Raw genomic sequence first — 27,638 nt, 5'->3', positions numbered from 1 at the left:
TATTCCTTTTAAAGGTCTGTTTTTGGAGTGAGGGCGAATTGTTCATGCAGTGTGTTCTTTTTTGGCAGTGAGTGGTCACATCATTCACACGCAGCCTGTCTCAGGGGTTCGGCTGGACAGTTGATCCTCTGACAGGCCAAAGTTTGAATTCCCCTCACGATTCTCCTGCCTCCCTTTTACTGACAAACACCTTTTCCCCTTCCCCTCATCCTCTGATCCTCCCTCTCTCATTCAGCACAACTGGCTGGAAAGAAAAATCGAAACTTAAATCTCTTTAATGTCTCAGTTGTTTCTTCTCAAGAGTAAAGACATTAAATGGAGAGCGAATGGACACTGATGCCTAAGTCTCCTGCTTTTCAGCAATCTCACATGTTTCTCGTAGAGTTTCAGAGGAGAAGTGGAATATAAGTGAGACATCCTTTTAGTCTCCTGAGCTAAGAAAGAACAACTTTTGAGGAAGAGATTTCCTCTTGGGAATTCTAATATGTGGAGTTTCCCAGTGCATGTTTTTAACCTTGTTTTTTTGTTTATTCAATTTCATACTTTTATTGTCTATTCAAAATCCATTAGGGTCATGCACACAGAGGGGAAGCTGGGTAAAAATGCTCTCTAAATGACAGAAAGAGGGCTGCAATTTTATGAGGCAAACGCTGAAGTGTTTCTCACTATCTGAGTTTTGTGGTGGAAGTTATTGCAAGTAAAATGTGAAGTATTTGATCACTGAGACATCAGATGACACTGTCTTTTATGCTGGCATGCACTTGAACTTTATTCTGTCTCTTCGATTTCTCTTTATTCCTGTACAATAATATCCCTTTTGATTGTGCTTGATTGAATGTGCAACGCTGAGACTACTAATCTGAAGTACTCTCACATAAATTTCAAAGGGATTCTGAAACAGATGGACAGTTAAAGAGCTTATTAAAACTTACCAGAGTAATTGTAGGTAACCAAAACTAAAACCATACAAAAATGTTACTTGAAATAAAAACGCTGAAAATGAAAAAAAGAAAAGTGAAATTGACATATTCCATGAAAGTAACCCATACTCGGAATTTGTCCTCTGCATTTAACCCATCCATTTAGTGCACACACATTAGGAGTAGTGAGTAGTGAACACACACACACAAAACCGCAGCAGTGGGCAGCCATTTTTGCTGTGGCGTCCGGGGAGTGATTGCCTTGCTTACGGGCGCCTCAGTCGTTTCCTGCCGGTATTGAAAATCGAACCTACAACCTTCGAGTTACAAGTCTGACTCTATAACCATTAGGCCACGACTAAATGAATACAGCTATTCCAAAACAAAAGTCCTCCATATCCCATTGCTTAAACTGAAAATGCAAAACTCAGCTACGTAGTAGATGGGAATGCAGCTGAAAGCTCTCCAAGCTTCAGCAGCCAAACACTCCTTAAGGTTAAACCCAGCGAGTGGTCAATAACAGCGAGTTTCTAATAATGTCACACTTGAGTGGTCAACCTGCCTAGGGCTAATGCAAGTCCACCTGTAAACAGGCCAATCTGCTCTGGAGATCCTGCTGACCTGGAGCTGTTCTCCAACACAGTGTTTACGTATGCAAAGCTCTCCTCTCCTGCTCAAACTGAGGAACCGCTGGGCTTTGATCCACATTTACTGCCACGAATCTCTGGGGGGAAAGCTCATGGAAATGCAAGCTGAGGAACAACGGAGTAACCTACGGCTGCTAGCTCAGCACTTTGAGTGCCTTTGAAGGGAGCGCAGTGGGAGACTCTGGACAAATGTTTGCTGTGGCAGTTTTAGCCGATAACATTTGTAAGCTGTCCCATAATACTGAGAATTTGTTGTATGAAGTGCTCACATGCTGTGCTATACGCCAGATACAGATTAAATCAAACCAGCATGTCCGTATAAAGGCAATACACAGCAAAAAAAACAAAACAAAAAAAAACTTTTTCTTGGTTTCCAGTAAAATTGCAAAAGAGAATTTGTTGTATGAAGTGCTCACATGCTGTTCCATATGCCAGATACAGATTAAAACAAATCAGCACGTCTATATAAAAGCAATACACAGCAAATCAACATCAACAGCAAAAACATTTTTCTTGGTTTAATAAAATAAAATTGCAAAAGATATATAATAAATCACGAATTAAGTTATACTTGTATAATTTATTAAAAGTTGTCAAATGATATATTAGTGTATAATGATTATTTAAAAATATATAATAAAATGGGGTAACAGTTCAAAGGGGGTGCTAAGGAAAAAAAGTGCATCAATAACATGAGTACCCTGCATTTATTGCATTTTACTTATTTAATGTTCAATTATACCTTAAACTATACATTTACAAGGTCACATTGTAAAGTGTGCACAGTTATTAAGCACAGTATCTATTTCGCTAAACATCATTATTGTTACCTTGCCAGCTCTTTGAATCAATAACAGTTTATTGAAATTGTCGACTTACAGTTCCATAGACATATAGGTGTACGTGTTTGATATGTCTATGGACAGTCCCACTTACTGGCCAGAACAGATAATGAGGGCTTTACAACTGCATTGAGCTAAATGAAGCAACGCTCTTGTGCTTTTAAAATGTGAACAAAATGGAAAAGAGCAAGGTGTTGAGATGTGTTTTTAAAAGTTGAACTTTTAACTTGACACTTGGTTTTAAAACGGCTTTTAAAGACGCCTCTTTTTCATCACCACTAAGCTTGGGCGAACAAAGTGCAAGAATTTATATTAAAATATATATTATTTGACATTTATATTGTAAGTGAATCTTCAAAAATATTCACTACTAGCAAGCTACTCACCAATAGCAGATTACAAGAGGACAGTACCTCTCTTGATATCTTCTGAACTATTCTGAGATGTGTGTGAAGTCCAAGGTCTTTTGCTTAATATTTAATAGTGCTCCATTATGATCGGTTTTAATATAATATGAGCTTAATATGATCGCTATTTGCTAATGCACGTGCCGTACCTGAGCGTGCAATTGATTTCATTAAAGGGTTCATCCTCCCCCATTAAAACCATTGTTTATACACTCTAAAAAATGCTGGGTTAAAAACAACACAAGTTGGGTTGAAAATGGACAAACCCAGTGATTGGGTTGTTTTAACCCAGTGGTTGCATGGGTTAAATGTTTGCTCAACGTGCTGAGCAGTTTTATTTAACCTAACTATGGTTTAAAAATTATTATATAGCAGGCTTAAAATAGGTTGGAAATAAAAAATCAGACACATAATTACTAGAGGCAACAATAATAATTAAAAGGTGAACATTTATTAATAAGCAATTGAATAAATGTTTATTGTTTATTTATTATTCATTCAACTTATTAATAAATGTTAAATTATTAAACATATTAATAAATGTTAATTCCCAACATACTTTGGGTTCATTTTAATCAAGCAATACAGTAATTTTTAAACAATAGTTAAGTTAAATAAAACTACAGAGTAGGTTGGGCAAACATGTAACCCAACTGCTGGGTTAAAACAACCCATTTGCTGGGTTTGTCCATTTTCAACCCAAATTGGGTTGTTTTTAACTCAGCATTTTTTAGAGTGTGGGCACATTTACATCATTTATTAAACCTTATTTTATTTTTTTAGGTTTTTAATGACTTTTTTATTTTTAGTGAAAGTGTCACTGAGAGTAAAAACAGGACAATCATTAGGAAATCTTTTTTTCTTTTTTTTTTTCTGGTGGGGGCTGTAGTCCCATCAAGCCCTGGCCTAGTGCTGCCACAGTATTAAAACATTGATTGATTGTTGAAACTATTTCATTGTTTGTTTTTCCAAAGCTGGTGGCCTCTGATGGTGTTCAACAGAGCAGACCCGTGACGGTGGACATCCTGGTCATCGATGCGAATGACAACACGCCCACCTTCGCTCAGGTGTCCTACAGTGTGGAGATCTTCACTAATATGCTACCTGGAGAGACCGTCCTGCAGGTGAGGACACAGGACAGTTACACACATCAGTAAAGCTGAGAAATCTTCACTTCGCTTATGAGGAGCCATTTATGAATCATTTATTCATATAGCAGAGTATTTGTTGAGAGCTCGTAATGTGATTTGGAGTGTGAAATGAAGTCGGCACAATGTTTGTTTCATTAATAACTGAGGATTCTGGTCAAATTACTGAATGTGATTCAACAGTGCCTGGAATGTCAACATCTTTTTTTTCTGGTAAAATAAGTGTAAAATGTATTGAAAAATGAAGCGCAAACAGTCATTCAGCTAAATGAACATAAAGGAGAGCAGGAAATGAACCAACCTTTTAAAGAGGAACCAGATTATATGAACTGCAGCTAATGAACTGGAGTGACAAACTGCAGTGAGTCACACTGTGATCTGTTCACATCTTTAACCTTACTGAAGCCCATTCAAATGCAAAAATATCATTTTTCCCCTGAGGTATCTTGTGGATTGTTTTCTACCCTACTAACTTAGTCTAGACCTTCTTCCGACCCTACTAACCTAACCCCATATTTTAGTTATACTTTGTAGTGTAGCCTTTCCAGTGGTCTCAGCCTTGGACCATTGGCTGAACATCTGATGTATAAGGCACACAAAATGGGAAACATTTCATGAGTTTCGGCATCTGATTGATTAAATTTTTAAGAAACGCAAGAAATGCTTCTTTAATGGTCTGTCTGGAAACAAAGCCTTTGTGATGCCAAACCCCCTCATGGAAAAAAAAAGTGTGAGAAAGTCATTGTGAGATTTATTGTAGTGAATCGGTTCATGTGGCCAATTCATATGAACCAATACTATACATGATACATTTCATGGCTTCTGAGGCGATGCATTCATTTAAAAAAAAAAATGTCCATATTTAACAAGTTATAAAGTAAAATATCTAGCTTACACCAGACTGCCTTCCGCATTCAACTTAGGAAGAAAGCGTAACATCCTCTCACAGTTCAAAACACTTACGCTACATCCTACGCCTTCCGTATTCAACCTACGAAAAAGTTTTTTTCGTAAGTTGAATACAGAAGATGGTCTGGCGGAAGCTAGATATTTTTTAAATATGGATATTTTTCGTTTTTCGTATTTTCTTTAGAAGGGCTTTATTAACCCCACGGAGCCGTGTGGAATGCATTTATGATGGATAGATGGATTTTTTCTTAAGTTTCAAACTGCCATTATAAAACTTAGGAGCATCAAGTTGATTATTAACATTACTCTGATTGTATTCGTCTGAAAGAAGAAATACATATACACCTAGGGTAGCTTGAGGGTGAGTAAATCATGGGGTCATTTTCATTTTAAAGTGAACTAATCCTTTATGTGCTTCTGTTCATCACCATGTTTTGTATAAATGTGCGTTTATTAGTTTTATTAGTTAGTTAGCATAAAAAGCATTGTATTTTCACTGCTTTTTGTAAATCTAATATTACATATATGAATATATTTCCCTTAATAGCTTCATTTAATGTAGCTTTTTCCTTAGTAGTTTGTTCTGTAGCTAAAACTACTTTTTTTTTTTTTTAGCTTCAGCTAAGCTTTTTTTTTTTTTTGAAGTAGCTTTTCTATAATTAAATTGCTTTAAATTATTCAGTTTCAGAGTAGCTTTCCAAGCACTGATTTGTTCAGATGACCTGTCCATCTGTCTCTCTCATTCTGCCTCTTTCTCTTGCCACATTTTGTGAGTGACAAATGAATCTAAAGTACATCAGTGCATTAAAGTTCAGTTCAACAGCTTGTTTAGTTCAATCTATGCACACTATGCTATGCTGATTAATCCTGTTGTCACTACTACAATTTTTAGGCTGTGTATTGTAAAACACAGTTGACACTCCTGTAAATAACCAAACTCTGTGTGGATAGACCAGGATTAAACTCTCAAAAGACAAATGACAACTGCATTCATCAGCACTGTGAAAGTGGCTTGTGTAGACATGGTGGGCTGGCAAAAAGTGGGACAAAATGATATAAAGTGAACATAACGTGTGCCTCTCAGTCCCTCAGGCTACGGCGTATTCACTCTCTCTCTCAGTAACGATTCTCTCGGCTTTATTTTTGCACTCTGCTCATGTTCTGCTCCGCCTGTGTTTGTCTCATTCCGTCACGGCTGGGTCACAATTCAAAAGAAAATCAGACACATAAAGGCCTGTACTTTCTCTTTAAATAACAAGCTGCCCAGATCCTCCTGAAATGAGGTCACAGGTCATAGCTAGGTCACCCGGGCCACTTGGATGTGTTTTATAAGCCATATTTGCTGCCCTGGAGTGTATGTGTGTGTGCGTGCGTGTGTGTGTGTGTGTGTGTGTGTGATTTTTTTTTTTTTTTTTTTTCCCTTAGCTCAGCACTCCAAGCAGCTAAAGGCACGGTGGTACGGATCAGTGCTTCTGGAGAGTTTTCTCAATAATGAGAGCTATGGATGGAGGTGGCGCTTTCTTATTAGCAGGACTTTGAATTAATTACCCTTAGGGTGTATTTATTGCCCTGGTGCTTTTAAAGATGATAACGTTTAGAGTTAAGTGTTTACATCTAAATGCGTGTCTTTGAACCTAATCAAAAGTGTTTAGTCTTTGATCTGTACCTTTGTGTTTGAGAATTTATCCTGAATAATCATATTATGCTGCTTTTAAACTTCATTAATACCCAGAGTCTAATCTGCATTTTAATAAGGATGGATGGATGGATTTTCTGTTATGGTTGGTTTGAAGTAATGAGTGTATAGTTTAAAGAAAGAAAAAGTTCAGCAAGTAGAACTAATACCTCATCTGCAAATATTATGAGAATACACCACGGTATCAACCAAGAAAAAAGTACAAGGCTTTTGAGCCTTGTACCTACCATGGTATTCAATAAACTATGCTACCAGTCAAACATTCAGACACAGTTCATAATCTGAAAAAATTAAATACATTTTAATTAAAAGACTTAAATGCCTGAAATTAAGTGGAATTAAAGTGGAATGAGAATGTCAATGAAATGTATATGGTAATAAGTTATAATATTTCTACATTTAATTAAATATAGTGTTATATATTTAATTAAATATAGTGTTAAATATAGTTTAGTATATATATATATATATATATATATATATATATATATATATATACACTATATATATATACACTATATATAATATATATGGGTACGGAAAGTATTCAGACCCCCTTAAATTTCACTCTTTGTTATATTGCAGCCATTTGCTAAAATCATTTAAGTTCATTTTTTTTCCCTCATTAATGTACACACAGCACCCCATATTGACAGAAAAACAGAATTGTTGACATTTTTGCAGATTTATTAAAAAAGAAAAAAACTGGAATATCACATGGTCCTAAGTATTCAGACCCTTTGCTCAGTATTTAGTAGAAGCACCCTTTTGATCTAATACAGCCATGAGTCTTTTTGGGAAAGATGCAACAAGTTTTTCACACCTGGATTTGGGGATCCTCTGCCATTCCTCCTTGCAGATCCTCTCCAGTTCTGTCAGGTTGGATGGTAAACGTTGGTGGACAGCCATTTTTAGGTCTCTCCAGAGATGCTCAATTGGGTTTAAGTCAGGGCTCTGGCTGGGCCATTCAAGAACAGTCACGGAGTTGTTGTGAAGCCACTCCTTCGTTATTTTAGCTGTGTGCTTAGGGTCATTGTCTTGTTGGAAGGTAAACCTTTGGCCCAGTCTAAGGTCCTGAGCACTCTGGAGAAGGTTTTCGTCCAGGATATCCCTGTACTTGGCCGCATTCATCTTTCCCTCGATTGCAACCAGTCGTCCTGTCCCTGCAGCTGAAAAACACCCTCACAGCATGATGCTGCCACCACCATGCTTCACTGTTGGGACTGTATTGGACAGGTGATGAGCAGTGCCTGGTTTTCTCCACACATACCGCTTAGAATTAAGGCCAAAAAGTTCTATCTTGGTCTCATCAGACCAGAGAATCTTATTTCTCACCATCTTAGCAAACTCCAAGCGGGCTTTCATGTGTCTTGCACTGAGGAGAGGCTTCCGTCGGGCCACTCTGCCATAAAGCCCCGACTGGTGGAGGGCTGCAGTGATGGTTGACTTTCTACAACTTTCTCCCATCTACTGACTGCATCTCTGGAGCTCAGCCACAGTGATCTTTGGGTTCTTCTTTACCTCTCTCACCAAGGCTCTTCTCCCCTGATAGCTCAGTTTGGCCGGACGGCCAGCTCTAGGAAGGGTTCTGGTCGTCCCAAACGTCTTCCATTTAAGGATTATGGAGGCCACTGTGCTCTTAGGAACCTTAAGTGCAGCAGAAATGTTTTTGTAACCTTGGCCAGATCTGTGCCTTGCCACAATTCTGTCTCTGAGCTCTTCAGGCAGTTCCTTTGACCTCATGATTCTCATTTGCTCTGACATGCACTGTGAGCTGTAAGGTCTTATATAGACAGGTGTGTGGCTTTCCTAATCAAGTCCAATCAGTATAATCAAACACCGCTGGACTCAAATGAAGGTGTAGAACCATCTCAAGGATGATCAGAAGAAATGGACAGCATGTATACACACAGTCAAACCAAAATTTATTCAGACACCTTGAACATTTCATTCATTACAGTTTAATCTTAATTATGTCAGATAACACTTAAGCAAAACATGGTCAGGTCAAAGTGTCTGAATAATTCTTGGATCCAAATTTTTATCATTTTTACTGGTAGTCCTCTGTATGAAGAATTTTTGGGTATAATATGTCACAGTTTACTTTATTTTGCTATCCTCACTTACATAAATGAACTATAGTGTCCTGGTTTTAAAATAGCCCCAAAAAGATTTTAAAATCTGAGTACGTTGCCATATTTGGAATGGTAATACCATACTGTGTGTGACACACAGACAATGAAGAACAGTGGAACATAAACTAATGTGGCTTCAAATTCTGTTCTCTCTATTCTGTCAGCTGACGGCTCAGGATGCTGACGCTGGTTTAAACGGTCTCATTACATACGCCATCCTGGCTGGAGATCAGGGCGATTTCATCATCAACAACCGCACTGGACGAATAACGTTAGCACCAGGGGTTTCGCTGACCGTCGGCCGTTCCTACGCACTGACCGTTAGAGCGGCAGACAATGCTCCTGACTCAGAGAGGAGGTCAGATATGACTTCATTGCATCAATTTCGTCTCTCACTGTTTGCTTGTGTCTTTAGTCTTTTATTTTCTTTGTTACTCCTCCTTTATGTGCATGTAGGAGCTCCATAACCACGGTCTACATAGAGGTTCTGCCGCCCAACAATCAGAGTCCCCCACGATTTCCCCTACAGACCTACAATCTGGAGATCAGTGAGGCCATGAGAATAGGAGCCATACTGCTAAACCTGCAGGTACACACACAACCTTTGCTTGGAATGAATACACTAAAACTGCCTACAATTTTTTTTAAACAATATTTAAATATGGTCATGCAAAGCATGTATATATGAAATAATTCTAGACCTTGAAATGTCATGGATATTAATACAATTCTATAAATAGATATTTATAATATTGATACTTATAGATATTTAATATAATATTTTATATAAAATATTTTAATATTTTTTAATTATGCTTTGTAGTTTTTATGTTTATATTCATTTTTTTTTTAAATCATGATTATTATTGTTCCAAACTTTAATTGACTTTAAATTACTATTTGTGTTCACATTCTATATAAAATGATTTGCAAAAATCCTTAACCTGTAATCACAAATGAAAATTCATGGGTTTATAGATGTTGGAAGCCTGGTCTTAAGTTTTTGCAGTCTGATCAAATTATGAGCCCCAAAAAAAGATGTTGGCAGATACTCTGGAAATGGAAGGTCAAGCTGAGTGCATTGCATTGTGGGATGCAGAATCCCACGCATTATGCCCTTTTGTATACTGCACATTTTGATAAATGTAGTAGGTCATCTGGGTATTCTGTGCATGCAGAAAATTAGCACACTATTTGTGTGTAGTAAGCCATTTTGAACATGGCCACACTTTTTTTCTTATATGGTTTTGAATTAAGATAATTACGTTTTATTTAAGATAATTAAGATAGTTTGTTTTATAATTATAATTTTATAATTACATTATTTTATGATTGCACAGACAGTGCACAGACAGATGAAGCTGTCACATTTAGAAAACAGCATAATCAATATCAACAGATATCCTGTAAAGTAGCAAGGGTCTAGGGTTATAAATATATATAAATATATATGTGTTGTAAAATGTCACTGATTCTACTTTTGTTCATTACGCCCTTCAAACAGACTTGGCCTTTTCATTTAAGTGTATTGTTATCCTGCAATTGATTTTATGTTTCATTGATTTTATGTTTCACAACCAGTACTTGTCTGAACGACCAGTGTAAACTGAGTGTGAATTGGTGTATTTCCACAGGCTACAGACCGTGAGCTGGATCCGATCACCTACCAGATAAACAGTGGTGACCCGCAGCAGGTCTTCAACCTTTCACGAACGTAAGTTTTCATTAATAAATAAAACTCATTAAGTGTTTCAATATGACTGTACAGATTACTGTCACCTATATATATATATATAAATTCCCACTAAAAATGTAACATACTGACTCTAACCAATCCTGAACATTATTCTTATATATATATATATATATATATATATGTATGATTTTCTTTTTGTCTTTTGTTGTTTGATTAACATTAGCTATGTTTCCAGCCAAATTTTTTTTTTTTTTTTTTTTTTTAACTTGTGCATAAATTTGGAATATTGCATAAAACATTTGCGAATAAAGCAGTGTTTCCATCCAATTAGTCGAAGAGAACAAAATCGTCACTTCCTGATAAACTGCTGCTAAAAATGAAAGTTGCTGCAGTAGAAGCCACTGTATATAATAATTTTTGTATATAATAAATTATTTGCGCATCAGAGCACGCAGACAAAACGCAATAAACGCTGTCATGTTATCATGCATTCAGATGCCTGGTGTTTGTGAACGCAATCGTGTGTGGAGCTTCTGGGAGGGAATTAAACCGAACCTCTTTAACAACAGACGTTGCTTAGGCATTACAGAATGACCAAAACAGCATTTCAGGTGCTGTGCAACGAGATCGGTCTGCTGGTTGGTCCAGTTATGCCGTGCCATTGCAAAGTCACATGTCTTTTTCGATGCGCATCAAGGAATTTTTTCGGTAAAAGTGTTTCCATCGTAGTTTATGCACGTGTTCGTATCACATAAAAATGTATCCTACTCATTTGAGCGCATACGTTTTTTATGCTCATTTTTAGAATTTATGCGCAACTTGGCATTTCCATCCAGCGTTTTTTATGCGATATCCCAAAACGCGCATAAAAATAGGTGGATGGAAACATAGCTATTGATTAGCATATATTAGACTGCTGTCACTTTAAAGGAACACTCCACTTTTTTTTAAAATAGGCTCATTTTCCAACTCCCCTAGAGTTAAACAGTTGAGTTTTACTGTTTGGGAATCCATTCAGTCGATCTCCGGGTCTGGCGGAACCACTTTTAGCATAGTTCATTGAATCTGATTAGACCGTTAGCATCTCGCTCAAAAAATGTCCAAAGAGTTTCGATATTTTTCCTATTTAAAACATGAATCTTCTGTAGTTACATCATGTGCTAAGACCGATGGAAAATGAAAAGTTGCGATTTTCTAGGCCGATATGGCTAGGAACTATACTCTCATTGCGCCTGCTGCACCCATGGTACGGCAGCAAAGTTCCTTGATTATTACACTGGAATTAGAGTATAGTTCCTAGCCATATCGGCGTGGAAAATCGCAACTTTTCATTTTCTGTCAGTCTTGGTACATGCCGTAACTACAGAAGAGTCAAGTTTTAAATAGGAAAAATATCGAAACTCTTTAGTCATTTTTGAGTGAGATGCTAACGGTCTAATCAGATTCAATGAACTATGCTAAGCTATGCTAAAAGTGGTTCCGCCAGACCCGGAGATCAGCCGAATGGATTTGAAAAAGGTTAAACTCAACTGTTTAACTCTAGGGGAGTTGGAAAAAAAAGTGGAGTGTTCCTTTAAGACCTAATGCACAGATCCAATATACTGAGACACATCCGGTTTTCACCTAACTGTTTACGTTCACTTAAGACATAATCAGTTGATTTACCTGAATTCTCCACATGATGGGCATTTTGACATAATTGTGTGTGTATTTGAGCATTCAAATGCAATGAGAACTGAATTCAGGATCGCATGCTGTCTGAGAAAGGAAGCTTTCTGTGAGAACTCTGAGTGTGTGCTAGTCAGTGCAGGTACTGCATTGTTTTGTTTTTTTCATGGATTATTTAGCTTAATAACGTTATCACTCTAAAGTGTCTAACTTTAAGTAGTACTGTGTTATGCAGATATATTTACATACCGTGATATAAACGATATAGCAAAATCCCTAAAGATAATCACCACGATATATTCTGCGTTCACGCCATGTCGTAATTACCATAATTTCAAGAAGTTCTACTCGGAGCTGTTCATGTCCTCAGCACAGTGGTCACATGGTACAAGTGGGAGCTTTCAGAAAATTCCCAGTTTACAGATTTTAATTAAGACTTCTACGAGAACCTGAATTATTTTTAGAAATTTGGAATCTCGTAATTACGACATGGCCTGAATGCACCTATATATTGTCATACTGCTCTACTGACAAGCCCAACACAGCAACACTGGCTCAACCAATTCCGTGATTTTAGGGAGGGACTGTTTGGTACATTGATGGCACATTGACTGTACATCTGTACCTCTCTCTCCATGAGAATCCCTTACTAAAGACATTAAGACAAGACAAACACACAAAGAGGGTTACAGTGTGGTTTCTTCCAGAGTGGGAAAGAATGTGTAAGAAATGGAAATTCTTGGAAAAGAGCAGGACTAGTGCTGTACATCGCCTTGTCTTTCTTGTTTCTCCTCCTCTGTTCTTTTGTTTTCTGTCTCTTCTTTTTTTTTCACCTCACCTAGTCGGTTTTCTGGTTTTGTCTGTTCCTCTCATCTTTCATTCTTTCTTCATTCATTCTTGCTTTGCTGTGCATCACCCATCTGATTTCATCAGATCTGGTATTATCTCTTCTTATTTATGTCTCTTCTCTTCTCTCACCTTATATTGTCTTATCATACCATCTTATCTCATCTTCTGTCATTGGTAAAAATCGCAGCAGAAAGGTTTTCTGGGGTGACTGCTGAAATAAAACCTTCCCTCGTTGATTTGTCTTACAAAGGATTTTGCCTGTTGAAGAAACAGCAAAGACAGTTGAAGAGTCATTAAAAAAAGGATGTTAAAATTTAAAGACTTTGCCTTGAATGCTATGTGCCCGGGAGAAGGTTTGTGAGGCTGAAAGAAAAGAGAATCCCGGTCACTGAAGTGTTTTATACGCCTGTTTCACAGCCTTCAGAGGACACGTTCAATAGCGCTTTTGTAGGGGTCAACTAAGGAGGAATATAATTCCCCACACACACACACACACACACACACACACACACACACACACACACACACACAGACACACACAGACACACACACAAACATGAGCAAGCAGCGCAGCAGCCTGCTTCTTCTGCTGTGTGTGACTGCAATTTTAACAGGATCCTGTCTGTCCATCCTCGTCCGCTAACCCACACACACACACACACAAACACTTATGTGAGTGCACTGTTGGATGAGGCTGGTGATTTGCAGAAATCCTATTGGTCTCTGGATGATAATGGCATCCCTGTGGCTGGTGGTTCAGCACGGATGATCACAGATACTGGTTGTTGAATTGCACCCGTTGATTCCTATGTTTATTTACTGTCTGCATTGTTTTAGCCCCCGATTCACCAAAGGAAATATGCAAATCAGGTCACGGCATGAACACACCCAAAAATTTAATCCCGAATACAATTTCCATGGCACAGTTTCTGATCTTTCAGTTCTGAGTTGCCGTATACGTGTCCTACCTCATCATAATTATGAAAATATTTACTGCATTAAAGGGATAGTTCACCCAAAATATAATATTCTGTAATCATTTACTCACCATCATGTCGTTCCAAACCTAAAGTATATGGGTTTACTTCCTTTGTTCATGCTGATTTTTATATATATATATATATATATATAATAAAAGTGAAAGGGATTTCAAGCTCCAAAAATGACAAAAATCACCTTAGAAGTATTATAAAAATAGTCCATAAGATTTAGAACTCTTCTGAATTAATGCAGTAGTTTTGCATGTGGGAAAGATGTTGTGCACTGAAAATCATAGCTCTCAAATCTAATTTGTGCTATTTAAATAAAAGCACATTCAAATTTAGTGCATCATGATTGGTTATGATAATCAATTACATTTGACATCAACGATTTGACACATCTTGAAACACCAAATCTGAATATGTATGTACAGTTTATGTTTCTTAAAGGGTTAGTTCACCCAAAAATGAAAATTCTGTCATTAATAAATCACACATGTGTCGTTCCACATCTGTAAGACCTTCGTTCATCTTCGGAACACAAATTAAGATATTTTGGATGAAATCCTATAGCTGTATCTGCTTTTCTGTGTCATTCTCTTACACTGTGTATGTCCAGCGCTTCCAGGTTCTACGTCTGAACACCGGCTCAGTATTGGCCGAACCTGATCACATGAGCAGCACGACAAATGCATGTGATGCTGACGCAGGAGCCGGCCAATAATGAGCTGGCGTTCAGATGTATAACCTAGTGCTGGGCGTAAACAGCGTATGAGAATGACACAGAACAGTTATTTTTGTTTTGTTTTTGAGCACAAAAAATATTCTTGTCGCTTCATAAAATTAAGATTGAACCACTGCAGTCACATCAACCATTTTAAAGATGTCTTTAGTGCCTTTATGGACCTTGAAAGTGGTTGTTTAATTGCTGTCTATTGAGGAGTCATACAACTATCGGATTTCATCAAAAATATCTTAATTTGTGTTCCGAAGATGAATGAAGGTCTTACGGGTGTGGAACGACATGAGGGTGAGTAAATAATGACAGAATTTTCATTTTCGGGTGAACTAACCCTTTAATGGTCTTTGGTCATCATCCTATGAAGCCCCCAAAGTGACATGGTGGTGGACAAAAATTATATAGGAGGAAAAAATATATTTCAATGCTTTTGCGTTCACTCGCAAAGTTTTGCGTTCCCCTGAGAAACTTTGCATTTGCTTGCAAAACTTTTGTGTTCATTGCAAGCGCATACAAAGTTTATTGGGGGAACGCATTAATTACATTATTAATTTCACCCGTTTTAATTACGGGTGAAATGCCCATTAATTAAGTTCAGCATTGTCCTCAATATAGACTAAACATAATTTGTTTTTGTTTTTTTCTCTCTCTTAATTTCTTTTTCAATGCCTCTACTTAACTGTTTGTCTTTGTGAATTAGTTTTAATGACAGAAAATAAAGCTAAAAAAAGAATATAAAATATTTGGATTTTGAAGTGTGGCAATCAATAAAATAGAAAGTTTAATGAGAGTGTTTTGTGTCTGTTCAGTATAGGTCTTCTGCTGCTGGCCAAACCTCTGGACAGAGAGACCATTGACCAGTATCGCCTTATCGTCACTGCTTCTGACGGCCACCCAGGAGGGGTGAGACTGCATCCATCCCACTGTATCAGCTCTACACCACTGACTGACACTTCGCATCTTCTATTCATATCTTTCATATCATAGGTTTCCTGCTGAATGTTCCCTTTGCTTTAAAGGGTTAGTTCATCCAAAAATGAAATTAATTAATTATTCACCCTCATGTCATTCCACACCCGCAAGACCTTCGTTCATTTTCTGAACACAAATTAAGATATTTTTGATCCGCGGGTATCTGAAGCACACATAGGCACCAACGTCAACGGCCAATACTGAGTCGGCGTTCAGAGGTAAACATGGAAGCGTGCACTGAGTTCACTACGTCAACTGCATATGTATCTTAATTTGTGTTCCGAAGATGAACGAAGGTCTTACGGGTTTGGGACGACATGAGGGTGAGTACTTAATGACAGAAATTTAATTTTTTGGGTGAACTAACCCTTTAAAGTGCCCCTATTCTGCTTTTTCAGATATTACCTTTCATGTAGTATGTAATATAGCTGTTTTTGAATCTAAATGGTTTGCAAAGTTTCAAAGATTCAAAAAGTTCTCGATTAATGGAGCCATTGTCTCTTAAAAGAAAGAACCGATTCTGAACCGCCTGAAATGAGTCGTCAGTAATTCCAGTCTTACTTCCTGCTTGAACCTATGTAGATTTGTAACAAATTTGCATAATGCCAGCCTATGGTCTTCATTGGCTGCCTGCGAACAATATCTACTTTGAAAAGAGGTGATGCTGCAATGTATATTAGGAGAAAAATAAAGCGTTTCTTGACCTTCAATGCATGTAAATCTAGAAGATCTCCAAAACATAATTAGGAACCTTTAAAATAGCATAACAGGGGCGCTTTAAACTATTTTCACAAGCACAGCCACAAACAAAGCTGGAAAAAACTGTTCCTATATAATTTTGTTCATTAGTTTATTTCTTTTGCACAGTCATTACTGTCAAAAAACTCCTCAAAGATGTTCTGTAATGAGACTCAATGCACATTCTATTTAAACACATTCACCTTTTTACAAGAACATTTACTTGGGCATTATCAGCTTAGCTTCTCTAATGAGCGAACTTCAGCAAACAGAAACGCTGGTGTGCTAAATGACTGCATGAAGCTCATTAATCAAACACAGGGTGATATCTGTAGAGCTGATGAAGAGGGAGTTTTGAAGTAAGGCAGGCATGTTAAAAGCATTTCGAGACAGAAGGATGTGCCTTAATCTCTCCCTGTGCAACATGACTGGGCAAAATGACTTTCATCTGGTCAAACAAGTCCATTAAATCATTTACATTTCAGATCATGGTCATGGAAAGTGCCATGCGGTTAATTAATCAATGTAATTTACCTGACCTCCACCTCTTAAAACATGATAATGATATCGAATGAAATATTCAGTGCAGCTCACGTTCTTGAGATCAAACAGGCTTAGTGGGGTTCAGCAGATTCGTTTTGCACTTGTCTTTCAGTCGGTGTTTGTGTGTGTGTGTTTGATGGTGTTGATGCCTCTTGACAGAAATGTAAGGACTCTGCGCATGTGATCTTAGTCTCATTTCAGCACAAAATATATATAAAAAAACAAAACCAAAAGAGGACACTTTTGTAGAGCACCTTAACGCATTTTTGCCAAATATCAACTCCATCTATGAATACATAATTGGCTTTTCATTTTTTTTTTTTTTTTCCTTCATTCCTTTTTTTTTTTTTCTTGGTGAATTAATTTTTCATGCACATCCCACTGGGATTTAAACTCTACATGCTGATCTTGACTGATCGGTTGAATTTATATTCCTCACTGTGTGCTATTAAACTTTTAAGCCCCAGGAACTCAATTGCTTATGATTTAATTACATCTCTGCAAATGTGTTTCTGGAATAGAGTCAGAAACTAAATGGTGACACTATTTTTTCTTTTTTTCTTTTTTTTTTTTAGGGAATTCATTTTCATTATTTAAAAAGACAACAAAAAAAAGACAGACATACAGCAGAAGGGTGAATGTCAGTGAATGCTGTGAAAGGTTCAGGGTCTGACAGCAAGTGCACACTGAATGATGTGCAAAGACCCTCTTCTGAACATAATTAATAATTGTATAAATGCTTTTATTTTTTATTTAGGTTTTATTTCTATTTTATTGTCAATATATCCTTTTCATTTTTATTTTATTTTATTTTATTTTATTTTATTTTATTTTATTTTATTTTATTTTATTTTATTTTATTATTTAAAACTAAAATGATTTTGAAATAAATTTATTTAAAATTTTGGAGTCATGAAAATATAGGTAACATATAACCCCCCCAGTTAGATTTGTTTATTTGAATTTCAGTAAATGAAAATTTTTTCATTTATTTTTTGTTAAAAATGCTGTAATCATGAATCAACATTCATTCATGATGATTCGTTTCCACAGTTATCAACATTGCAAATCTAGTAAAGTTTTTCATATTTGCATGTATAAAAAAAAAAATGTATACATATTTATAACGCTATATATTATGTTGCGTTATATTACATTGTCAGTAAATGACAAAATAATAATAATAATAATACTGCTTCAAGTATGTTTCTAATACAATAGCCTGAGAGAATGAAGGAAAATTAGACATCTTTCTCTGTTCTGACCAACATAATCAATCTCTCTATATTTTTTCCCTCTTTTGGAAAGTTGTGGAAACTCTATCACAAATTAAAGCAATAAGCCAGGTGAAGCCGTGGTTTACAGTGAATTTATAACAGCTGGCTTCACGGGGCTTATTGCTTTTATAAAACGGTTACCACACAATACAAATTTTAAAGCCAAAAAATATGTATCAATGCAACTTTCATGAAGTAAAATCATTAAAAGCCTTCCTTCCGCTGAAAGAAATAGTCCCTGACCGTGAACAGCAAAAGAAGTTACATTATTACGCCATTGGATGGCGGCAAAGACTGTCTTTATGTCTCTCGCAAAGACTTTTATATTGAAACTTGTTGTGAACACGGAACAAGACGCAAATGACAAATGCTTTGACTAGCGCTGTCAGTGTCAGCAGGGCACGGGAAAACCATTGAATGTTAAAAGGACAAGATCGCAGTGGACGTTCAAACGGATTTTTTATTATGAACATAGGACTGACCTGAAGAAAATTGCTAAATCTGAATGCAGGTAATACACTCGGTCACTCTATATCTCTCTCACGAAACTATTCTACATGATGCAGTAAGCTTCAATGAACAAAATCAATAGAGAACAACATATGTTTACATTGCTAAGAGTGGTTGCTAAGACAGACGCAGCAACATACACACTCAGTGGCGCAGCGATACTTATGCGGTCAGCTGTATGTTTTCGGGAATTTTACAACGGCTTCGAACGCAGCTCAACCAATCAGAATCAAGGCCCGGAACTATCCGTTTTATAGTTTTCCTTTTGCTATTGGAGCAAATGAAAAATCCAAAAATTATATTTGCTGTCGTCTCCCGTTCACCGCTATAGAAGTTTACCCCACTATGATGACTTCTGCATCTGAGAACCCCAGGAATGTGAAAGAGTCAATTCTTATTAACATTTTATAACCATTACTGACCTCTAAAAAACAAAGAATTACAGCTTGGTACCAATTTTCTTCCAGGACCAACAAAGATGTTGGTCTTTATGTATATTTAATTAATTTCTGCTGATATGTAATGAATATTTCTGTATTTGTAGACTTCCACTGCCACCGTCAACATTGTCATCACGGATGTTAATGACAACGACCCTACCTTTGACCTCACTTTACCCAGAAACCTGACAGTGAAGGAGGAAGAGGCCAATGTGTTTGTGGGTCAAGTCAGGGTAAGTACCATGACAAAAGAAATAAAGTATCTTTAGTTTGGGTCATTTCTAAGTTTGCAAGTTTCTAAGGGTCCTGTGAGATTCACACCTCTCACCCCTTCACCTGTCATGCCGCACAGATCTTCAAACAGCACTTTCTATTGTTCCCCAATTAAGTCATGGTAAATTAGAGTCATTAGTCACCTTACAGTCTGTTCCTGATGACTGCTTCTGTTCCGCCCTGCCAAGCAGTTGGATTTTTAATTAGCATGTTTGATTAATCATGCTTTGGTTGGTTAGAAAGATAATCAATGAAAGATGCGTCAGGCTTTCATTCACAATGCCGTGTTGTCATCATGCTTCTCTTTACCGCTGATTTGTTGCTCTGTGATGTCTTGATCACTGAGTTTGGTGCCGATGTGATTGGCAGGCGTGAGATGATGCAACGTTTCCCTCGTGCATGAATAAAACTGCTATTGAAATCATTTAATGTGTGTTGAGCTCATGTGGCGTGATATTGTTTTTTTAATGAACCAACTACTAAACATCTAAATATGAGCTTTATGGACGCTGTTGCTCAAGCCTCCCTATGAGCTTTTCTCTCTCTTTCCATCCTCTTTCTTTTCATTTCATCATCCTCTCATCATCAAGACATTTTCTGTGTAGTCTGCCGTGTTCACATCACGCAGGTGCTCACCAAACTTTGAGGCCTCGCTCTCAAATTCACACGCAGATCCCCATGGAGATATAAACCACTTGGATTCTTATTGCGCTGTGACAACAAACAGACATACACATACGGACACTTACTTCACACATCAGGAACGCACGTCAGTGTATTGCTGCACTACAAACACATACGGCCGTGTTGTTTGCCACAGGCTAATATGTCCAAATGCTTTAAGATACTGTTCACACTGAGAGCTTCAAACAAGGCTTTAACAAAACAAAACAATACACTCTGATGGACTTATTCACCCTAGGGACAAAATCCATCCATCCATCCTTCCTCCCTTCCTTCCTTCCTTGATCACAAGTGACAACAAATTAGCAATACAATGATAACGATAATTATCGCGACATAATTTTCCTTGATAAATCAAGAGTCTGATAAATGTTCGATATGTTTATGCACCAAAAGCAGAACGAAACTGCACTACTCATTTGAACCACGCCACACAGACCACTTATCCGCTCGGCTCAAGCTTCAAACGACAGCGCGAGCTTATTAGAGCAGATGCATTACGGTGCGTGTCCACTGAGCAGACAGAGTGTTTTCGGTTCATTCCTATGGAAGTTGATCTTCATGCTTGCGCGGTGCATTGTGGGATTGACAGCGGACCGGAGAAAGTGTTGAGAAAACGCGGGCGGCAGCCAATCTCTGTGAGGTTCAGGTGGCGATGTCTGTCTTGAGCGTTTAAAATATCCAGGTAGTGCTGGAGTTTATTTAGTGTGTAAATCATATTGTTTACACATTGGAGTTTTGCAGTCATTATATATATATATATCAGGGGCGTTTCCTCCAAGGAGGCAAGGAAGGCAATGCCTCCTCAAAAAATTAGGATGAGAAAATAATCCATATTACAAAAGTATAACAACGCAAATATTACTAAATGTGACAATAAAAAGTGTAAGTCACTCATTTTTTTAAAGTAAAACTGTCCAACAGCGACACCCTCAGGCGAAGTTACAGCGGGAGTCCGCGTCTCTCGTGCCTCCTCTCAACTCATAGAAAATCAATAGAGCCCCTAAAGCCTGCGGTGGGTTTTGTGGGGGGTAATTGAGAATGAATGGGGGAAAGTCACGTGAGAGGAGGCAGTGCCTCCATTGCGCTATGATTGGATGTGATCGGTTATGATTGGATATGATTGGTTTGTGCGATTAAATCCTGCCTCCTGTTTACGTAAGAGTTTCGCACGTCAGTCTGAATGAACAAAATGATGGCATCAAAGGGAAGACTAATTAAAAAGTAAACAGCTCACCCACTTAGATATCATCACTTTATGTCACGTCATAATCAAACATGAAATGGCCTGAAAACATGATGACTGCAGGGGTTTTAGTGAGCAATCAGTTTGGTGAAATTAAAGATAACATCTTCGTGTCTGTGAGAGAGAGTTTACCGAGCATGACTGATGATTCGAAATAGCTTAAGTTGACTTAAATAGAACAGATGAACATCAATACACAAATAAAATATATTGTTTAAATTGTTACTGTCTTTAGTTATTATTTTGGAATAAATGTAAAGATGCATAAAAACACTAACTTGATGAGATTGACTTTGCCTCCTCATATATATGTTAAGTATTGCAGTTTGGATGCTTTGATTGTGATAATACTGCCTGGGTTTATAAAAGTTTGTAAAACTGACAGGATATCTTTACTTGGGGCATTTGGAAACAAAGCTTGCCTATTTCCGAATGTAATCGCGTGCATCTCTGATAATTATATTGTCCGTGCTTTGAAAAAAGCAAAGATTAGACACACTCACTAAAGATACACCCCAAAGCGGAGGCGTTATAGTGTTGCCAGCAGCAGTGAGCGGAGTTTTGACGCTGTAGTGGACTCATGGTGAGTGTCCACTACAGCTGCAAAACTCCGCTCAGTGCCGCTGGCAACACTAGCTGCCCAAACTTTTTGATGCTCTCAACCACTCTCAATGCTTTCTCCGGTCCGCTGTCAATCCCACAATGCACTGCGTGAGCGTGAAGCTCAACTTCCATAGGAATTCATTGAAAACGCTCGCTTTTGTCCGACCGGGCCGCTCCGCATCAGTGGACACTCACTGTCAGTCATTTACCATTTACCATTTACCATTTAAATGAGTAATGGTAATTACAGTATTTTTTTGTGTTAGCTATAGCATTTGTGCATTTACGAAATGTACTGCATTCAATACATCTATTGAACTAGCATATTTAGGCTAGTTTTTCATACAAATACCATAGAAACCATATTCGGTTGTTAAGTCTGATGTCACGTGGCAGCGCTTCCGGGTCCAAACGCTCTATCTCATACCACAAGAAAACAACAAACGGTGCTAATATACACACATGATGTGGTTTAATACTACCAAAAATTATAATCATAACCTTTATCTCCATACCAAAATCCCAGATGGCCAGACAGTGATTCATCTTATAAATCGTTAAAATATTAATGTCTGTGACGCTGTAAGCATGGAGACTGTTGTGTAGACTGTAAGTATTTTAAATGCTTAACTTTTTAAAATGTTAAATGTTTATTATGAATAAATAGCGCTCATAAACGGCCGTCGAGATGGCATTCTCAAGTGAAACGAGCCGGGGCTTTGACCCAGAAACGGCGTTCCTTACGTCACGACTTAACAAGCGGATAATTACATTTTACCATGTTTATGTGTGGATTTAACTGTGGTTAAATCTAAATGTATGCTAATTTTAATAAAACATATTTATTTATTTATTTTTTTGTTAATGAACATAAATTTACATGTGCATCCTAACTCAAGCTACTACCGTCAACTCAAGCTACTGTCAAATGTGCATTTCAAAGAGACAAAACATGTAATATTATTAATATTGCAGCCTGCACTGCAAATAAAGTGTTTGTCATGTTCTGACAATAAAGAGCAGTTTAAGACCACAATTAACGGTCTGGTTTCTACAACTTTCACTTAGGAGAAAAAAATCTGCCTTTAAACTTGAGAGAGTTTTGACATTCATCGTGACAATTATCAATATCTATATAATTAAAGAAATTATAATATAATTTCTTTGCTCTATGATGCAAAGTTATTAAGTGTAATTGACATTAATAAAACTATTTTAAGAAACCTTTTGCTCATTCTTCATAATTTTTATGCATCCATTTCTTTTATGAGCATTAGTGTTTGTGTATTACCTGACTATAAATGGAGTAAATGCACTGTTAAAAAATAATGTGCCATTATTAGTGAAGGCAAAAAGGTGATTTAAAACTTAAAAGAAATGTTGAAATGTTTCCTGACACAGAATAGCAGTCAACAGTGACGTTAGGAAACTGTTTTTTATTTATGTATTGTGTAGTGTTTGTTTGTTTATTTATCGCTCTGTTTACATATTCATTCCATTAGTTAATTATGGAGGCGAGCAGATGCCATGTAAGTGTGCTGTCAGGACGTTTGATGAGTGCTGCTGGTGAGAGGGCCACGGGCAGCACTTTCATTCCTCAGCGCTCAGATGTGGCTGTAATTTCTCAAGGCTCAGACATGCTCCTTTCATTTCACTTATTTCCATTCGTCGCATTTGGATTTTGGCCCTTCATCCCCCTCATCTTCCTGTCCCTCCTCTCATCTCTCCCTCTCTTCTCCTGGAGTCTCTGTCGTTCATGCCGGTTACTCTGCATGCTTCTCTAATAACCCCCCCAGTTATTCTTCCCATCTGCATCTGTAATTACTACAGGAAGGAATTATGGTAGGCACCTCTGAAGCCATTACAGCCGAGCTCTGTTCCCCTCCTCACATACAAATGAGCTGCTGTAACCATGCAGGAATTAGGATTAGTTCAGCAAGTCTTTATTTCTTTGCCCTAAAGGACCACCAGCAATTATTTTTAGGGTTTTTTTTTATTTTATTTTATTTTATTATTTTTTGTAAAGACGAATTGTATTCATTGTAAAAGCTTTAATTTGATTAGTTTTATATCACATTAACAATATATTTGTTAAAATTATAGGATAAAAATTATAGTTTTGCTTTATCAATTTTAACATATACCATTTAAAAAGCTTTTTTTATTTTGAATTTTAAAATAAATGTACTTTACTTAAATTGCTTTCCTTTTTATTTTAGTCATTTTTTACTATTTAAAAAAAAGTATTTATTTTTTTTCCCCCCTTTTTAAAGGATTAGTTCACTTTCAAATGAAAATTAGCCCAAGCTTTACTTGCCCTCAAGCCATCCTAGGTGTATATGACTTTCTTCTTTCTGAAGAACACAATCGGAGATATATTAATAAATATCCTGACGCATTCGAGCTTTATAATGGCAGTGAACAGGGTTCACGAGTATGAGCTGAAGAAAGTGTCTCCATCCACATCCATCCATTATAAACATACTCCACATGGCTCTGGGGGTTAATAAAGGTCTTCTGAAGCAAAGTAAAGCGTTTGTGGTTAAAAACATTATCTATATTTAACAAGTTATGAAGTAAAATATCTAGCTTCTGCCAGACCACCTTCCGTATTCTACTTACAAAGAAAGTGTAAACTGCCGTTGTGTCGGTTACACTTTTTCCGTAAGTTGAATTCCGAAAGTTATCTTGAGCCCCTGCCCCTTTGATCGCGAAAGGGAAAGTGCCCTTTATGGTGCCCCCATATTTCCATTTCTCCTCCCGCGGAACGCAATTTCTACCGACGGAGACCCACAACCACATCTCTCCCCCCCTCCTGAACGCGCTTTCGCCCCTGCCCTCCCGGAGGTCTGTGCACGCCACTGATGTGGATGGATGCACTTTCTTCAGCTCATACTCGTGAACCCTGTTCACTGCCATTATAAAGCACAGATGTGTCAGGATATTTATTGATATATCTCTGATTGTGTTCATCAGAAAGAAGAAAGTCATATACACCTAGGATGGCTTGAGGGTGAGTAAATCTTGGGGTAGTTTTCATTTGAAATTAAACTAATCCTTTAACATTCATATTGTGTGTATCATACAAAAGTTTGGGATCAGTAAGATATTTTAATGTTTTTGAAAGAAGGCTCTTATGCGGTTACATTTGTTTGATCAAAAATACAGTATAAACAATAATATTTTAACATTTTTTTTGCAATTTAAAATTTTAAAATGTAATTTATTCCTATGATTGCAAAGCTGAATTTTCAGCATCATTACTCCAGTCTTCAGTGTGTCACATGATCCTTCAGAAATCATTCGAATATGCTGATTTGGTGCTCAAGAACCATTTCCTATTATTATCAGTATTTTTTGTGGAAACAATCTTTTTTTCAGGCTTCCTTGTTGAATAGAAAGTTCAAAGTAAGTTCAAATAAGTCTTTGATAACATTATAAATGAATCACTTCATATCAATTTAATGCATTTAAAAAAAAAAAAAAGTATTAATTTCATTAAAAGATCTTACTGTCCCCAAACTTTTGAGTGGTAGGACACATTTATTTATTTATTTAATTTACTGTATACTGCATGAATAAAAATGCATGATCATGAATGCATGTCTCTGTTTTCAGGCCACTGATCCTGATGCCGGGCTCAACGGTCAGGTCCGATACCGGCTGCTCACTTTTGCGTCTCTGTTCACCATAAACGCCACGGGCAGCATCTTCACAGCTGTCCCGTTGGACAGAGAGACTCGCAGCCGGTACGATCTGATCGTGGAGGCGTCAGATGGGGCGGTTGACCCCCGCAGGACCACCATCACGCTGCTGGTGGAGGTGACAGACATCAATGACAACAGCCCTGTGTTTTCCCAGCCCACCTACACAGTCAACGTCCAAGAGAACACCCCGGGTGGAACCATCATCCTGAGACTCAGTGTAAGTGCTCGCCTCACATTGCGCTTGACTCATTGATAGCTATCTGAATACTTCATGATTTGACATTGATGAGCGACATAAACTGTTGAGAAAGTTAAAGGTGAACTGTGAAATGTTTGTGTCACTAGTCATCCTCCGTTTGACCGGGCATCTAACCTGACTTTTAGAAAGGAAGGAAAAACAGATTGTCTGTGGGTGTGTGTTTATTTATGTGTCTGTCTATCTGTGTTGTGTCTTCTGGCCTGACAGTAACTGGCTGATTATGTGTGTTTAGTTTCCCCTGAGAGTGTGGAGGAAAACGTCTCTGCATTTCCCTGTTTATTCCTGACGGGTTGCATATTTAACTAGATAAATATTGACAAGCTTGACAGACCCAGTGTGAAAAGCCGGAGATGCTGTCTTGTGGTAAATGTGCCTCTAAACGATCACGCTCTTGGGAGTTTTAGCAGAACGCCAACGTAACAACACAATCACCAATGAATTTTAAATAAACTAGAGACTAAAATGAGCAAAAAGTCTCAGTGACAAACTTACTAAACTGTTAGGCCACTTTAATGTGCAAAACTCTACCTTAATTGGATATCATCTGCAGTCCAACTTTAAGGGATACTGTAGTTCAGCCAAACAAGAAAATTCTGTCATCATTTTCATCTGTCACTCTCATGACTTTCTAAACCCGTATGACTTTTTCTTCTGTGGAAGATATTTTGAAAAGTGTCTTATAGGTAAAAGTCAACATGGTCCAATGCTGTTTGAACGTCAGCTGAGGTTTATTTTGTTGATGGCTCAAGTCATTTTACAAGTCATTTTAGCCAGGCAGGTTGAAGCATCAAAAGGTTGAACTGAACTGAAATTAATTAGCAGAATATAATAGAGTAACTCAAATATGTGTTGCATCGCAGCTTTACATAAGTTATTTTATAAATTATATTTTTAACACATATGTATCATGATATATATATATATATCTTTAGCCCAAGCGAGACGCTTCTGATGCTGTCTGTTGTTCAAGAGTGGCTTGACACAAGGAATGCGACAGCTGAAACCCATGTCTTGCATACGTCTGTGCGTAGTGGTTCTTGAAGCACTGACTCCAGCTGCAGTCCACTCTTTGTGAACCCCCCCCACATTTTTGAATGGGTTTTGTTTCACAATCCTCTCCAGGGTGCGGTTATCCCTATTGCTTGTACACTTTTTTCTTCGCCTCTCTATTAATGTGCTTGGACACAGAGCTCTGTGAACAGCCAGCCTCTTTTGCAATGACTTTTTGTGTCTTGCCCTCCTTGTGCAAGGTGTCAATGGTCCTCTTTTGGGCAACTGTCAAGTCAGCAGTCTTCCCCATGATTGTGTAGCCTACAGAACTGGACTGAGAGACCATTTAAAGGCCTTTGCAGGTGTTTTGAATTAATTAGCTGATTAGAGTGTGGCACCAGGTGTCTTCAATATTGAACCTTTTCACAATATTCTAATTTTCTGAGATACTGAATTTGGGATTTTCCTTAGTTGTCAGTTATAATCATCAAAATTAAAAGAAATAAACATTTGAAATATATCAGTCTGTGTGTAATGAATGAATATAATATACAAGTTTCACTTTTTGAATGGAATTAGTGAAATAAATCAACTTTTTGATGATATTCTAATTATATGACCAGCACCTGTATGTATGTATGTATATAAAAATAAAATATGACAAGATCTCAGAGTTAAACTGTGTCAGAAAAAAATAATCCTAATTATGTCAGATAACACTTAAGCAAAACATGGTCAGGTCAAAGTGTCTGAAGAATTT

General features: G+C 37.3%; 1 protein-coding gene across 1 annotated transcript in view; it reads left to right on the top strand.

Moving 5' to 3' along the window:
- The window catches only part of pcdh15a (protocadherin-related 15a), a 256,854-nt gene that overhangs the window by 131,378 nt on the left and 97,838 nt on the right, over positions 1-27,638 (top strand). The window contains 7 exon segments of the mRNA XM_051918041.1: positions 3,791-3,940; positions 8,869-9,062; positions 9,161-9,293; positions 10,339-10,418; positions 15,446-15,539; positions 19,221-19,349; positions 25,541-25,846. Coding sequence (XP_051774001.1) covers positions 3,791-3,940; positions 8,869-9,062; positions 9,161-9,293; positions 10,339-10,418; positions 15,446-15,539; positions 19,221-19,349; positions 25,541-25,846 — 1,086 coding nt within the window.

The sequence above is a fragment of the Ctenopharyngodon idella genome, chromosome 13 (assembly GCF_019924925.1).
Source record: "Ctenopharyngodon idella isolate HZGC_01 chromosome 13, HZGC01, whole genome shotgun sequence".
In the NCBI taxonomy this organism is placed as follows: Eukaryota; Metazoa; Chordata; class Actinopteri; order Cypriniformes; family Xenocyprididae; genus Ctenopharyngodon; species Ctenopharyngodon idella.
This window is presented reverse-complemented; position numbering and strand designations above follow the sequence as displayed.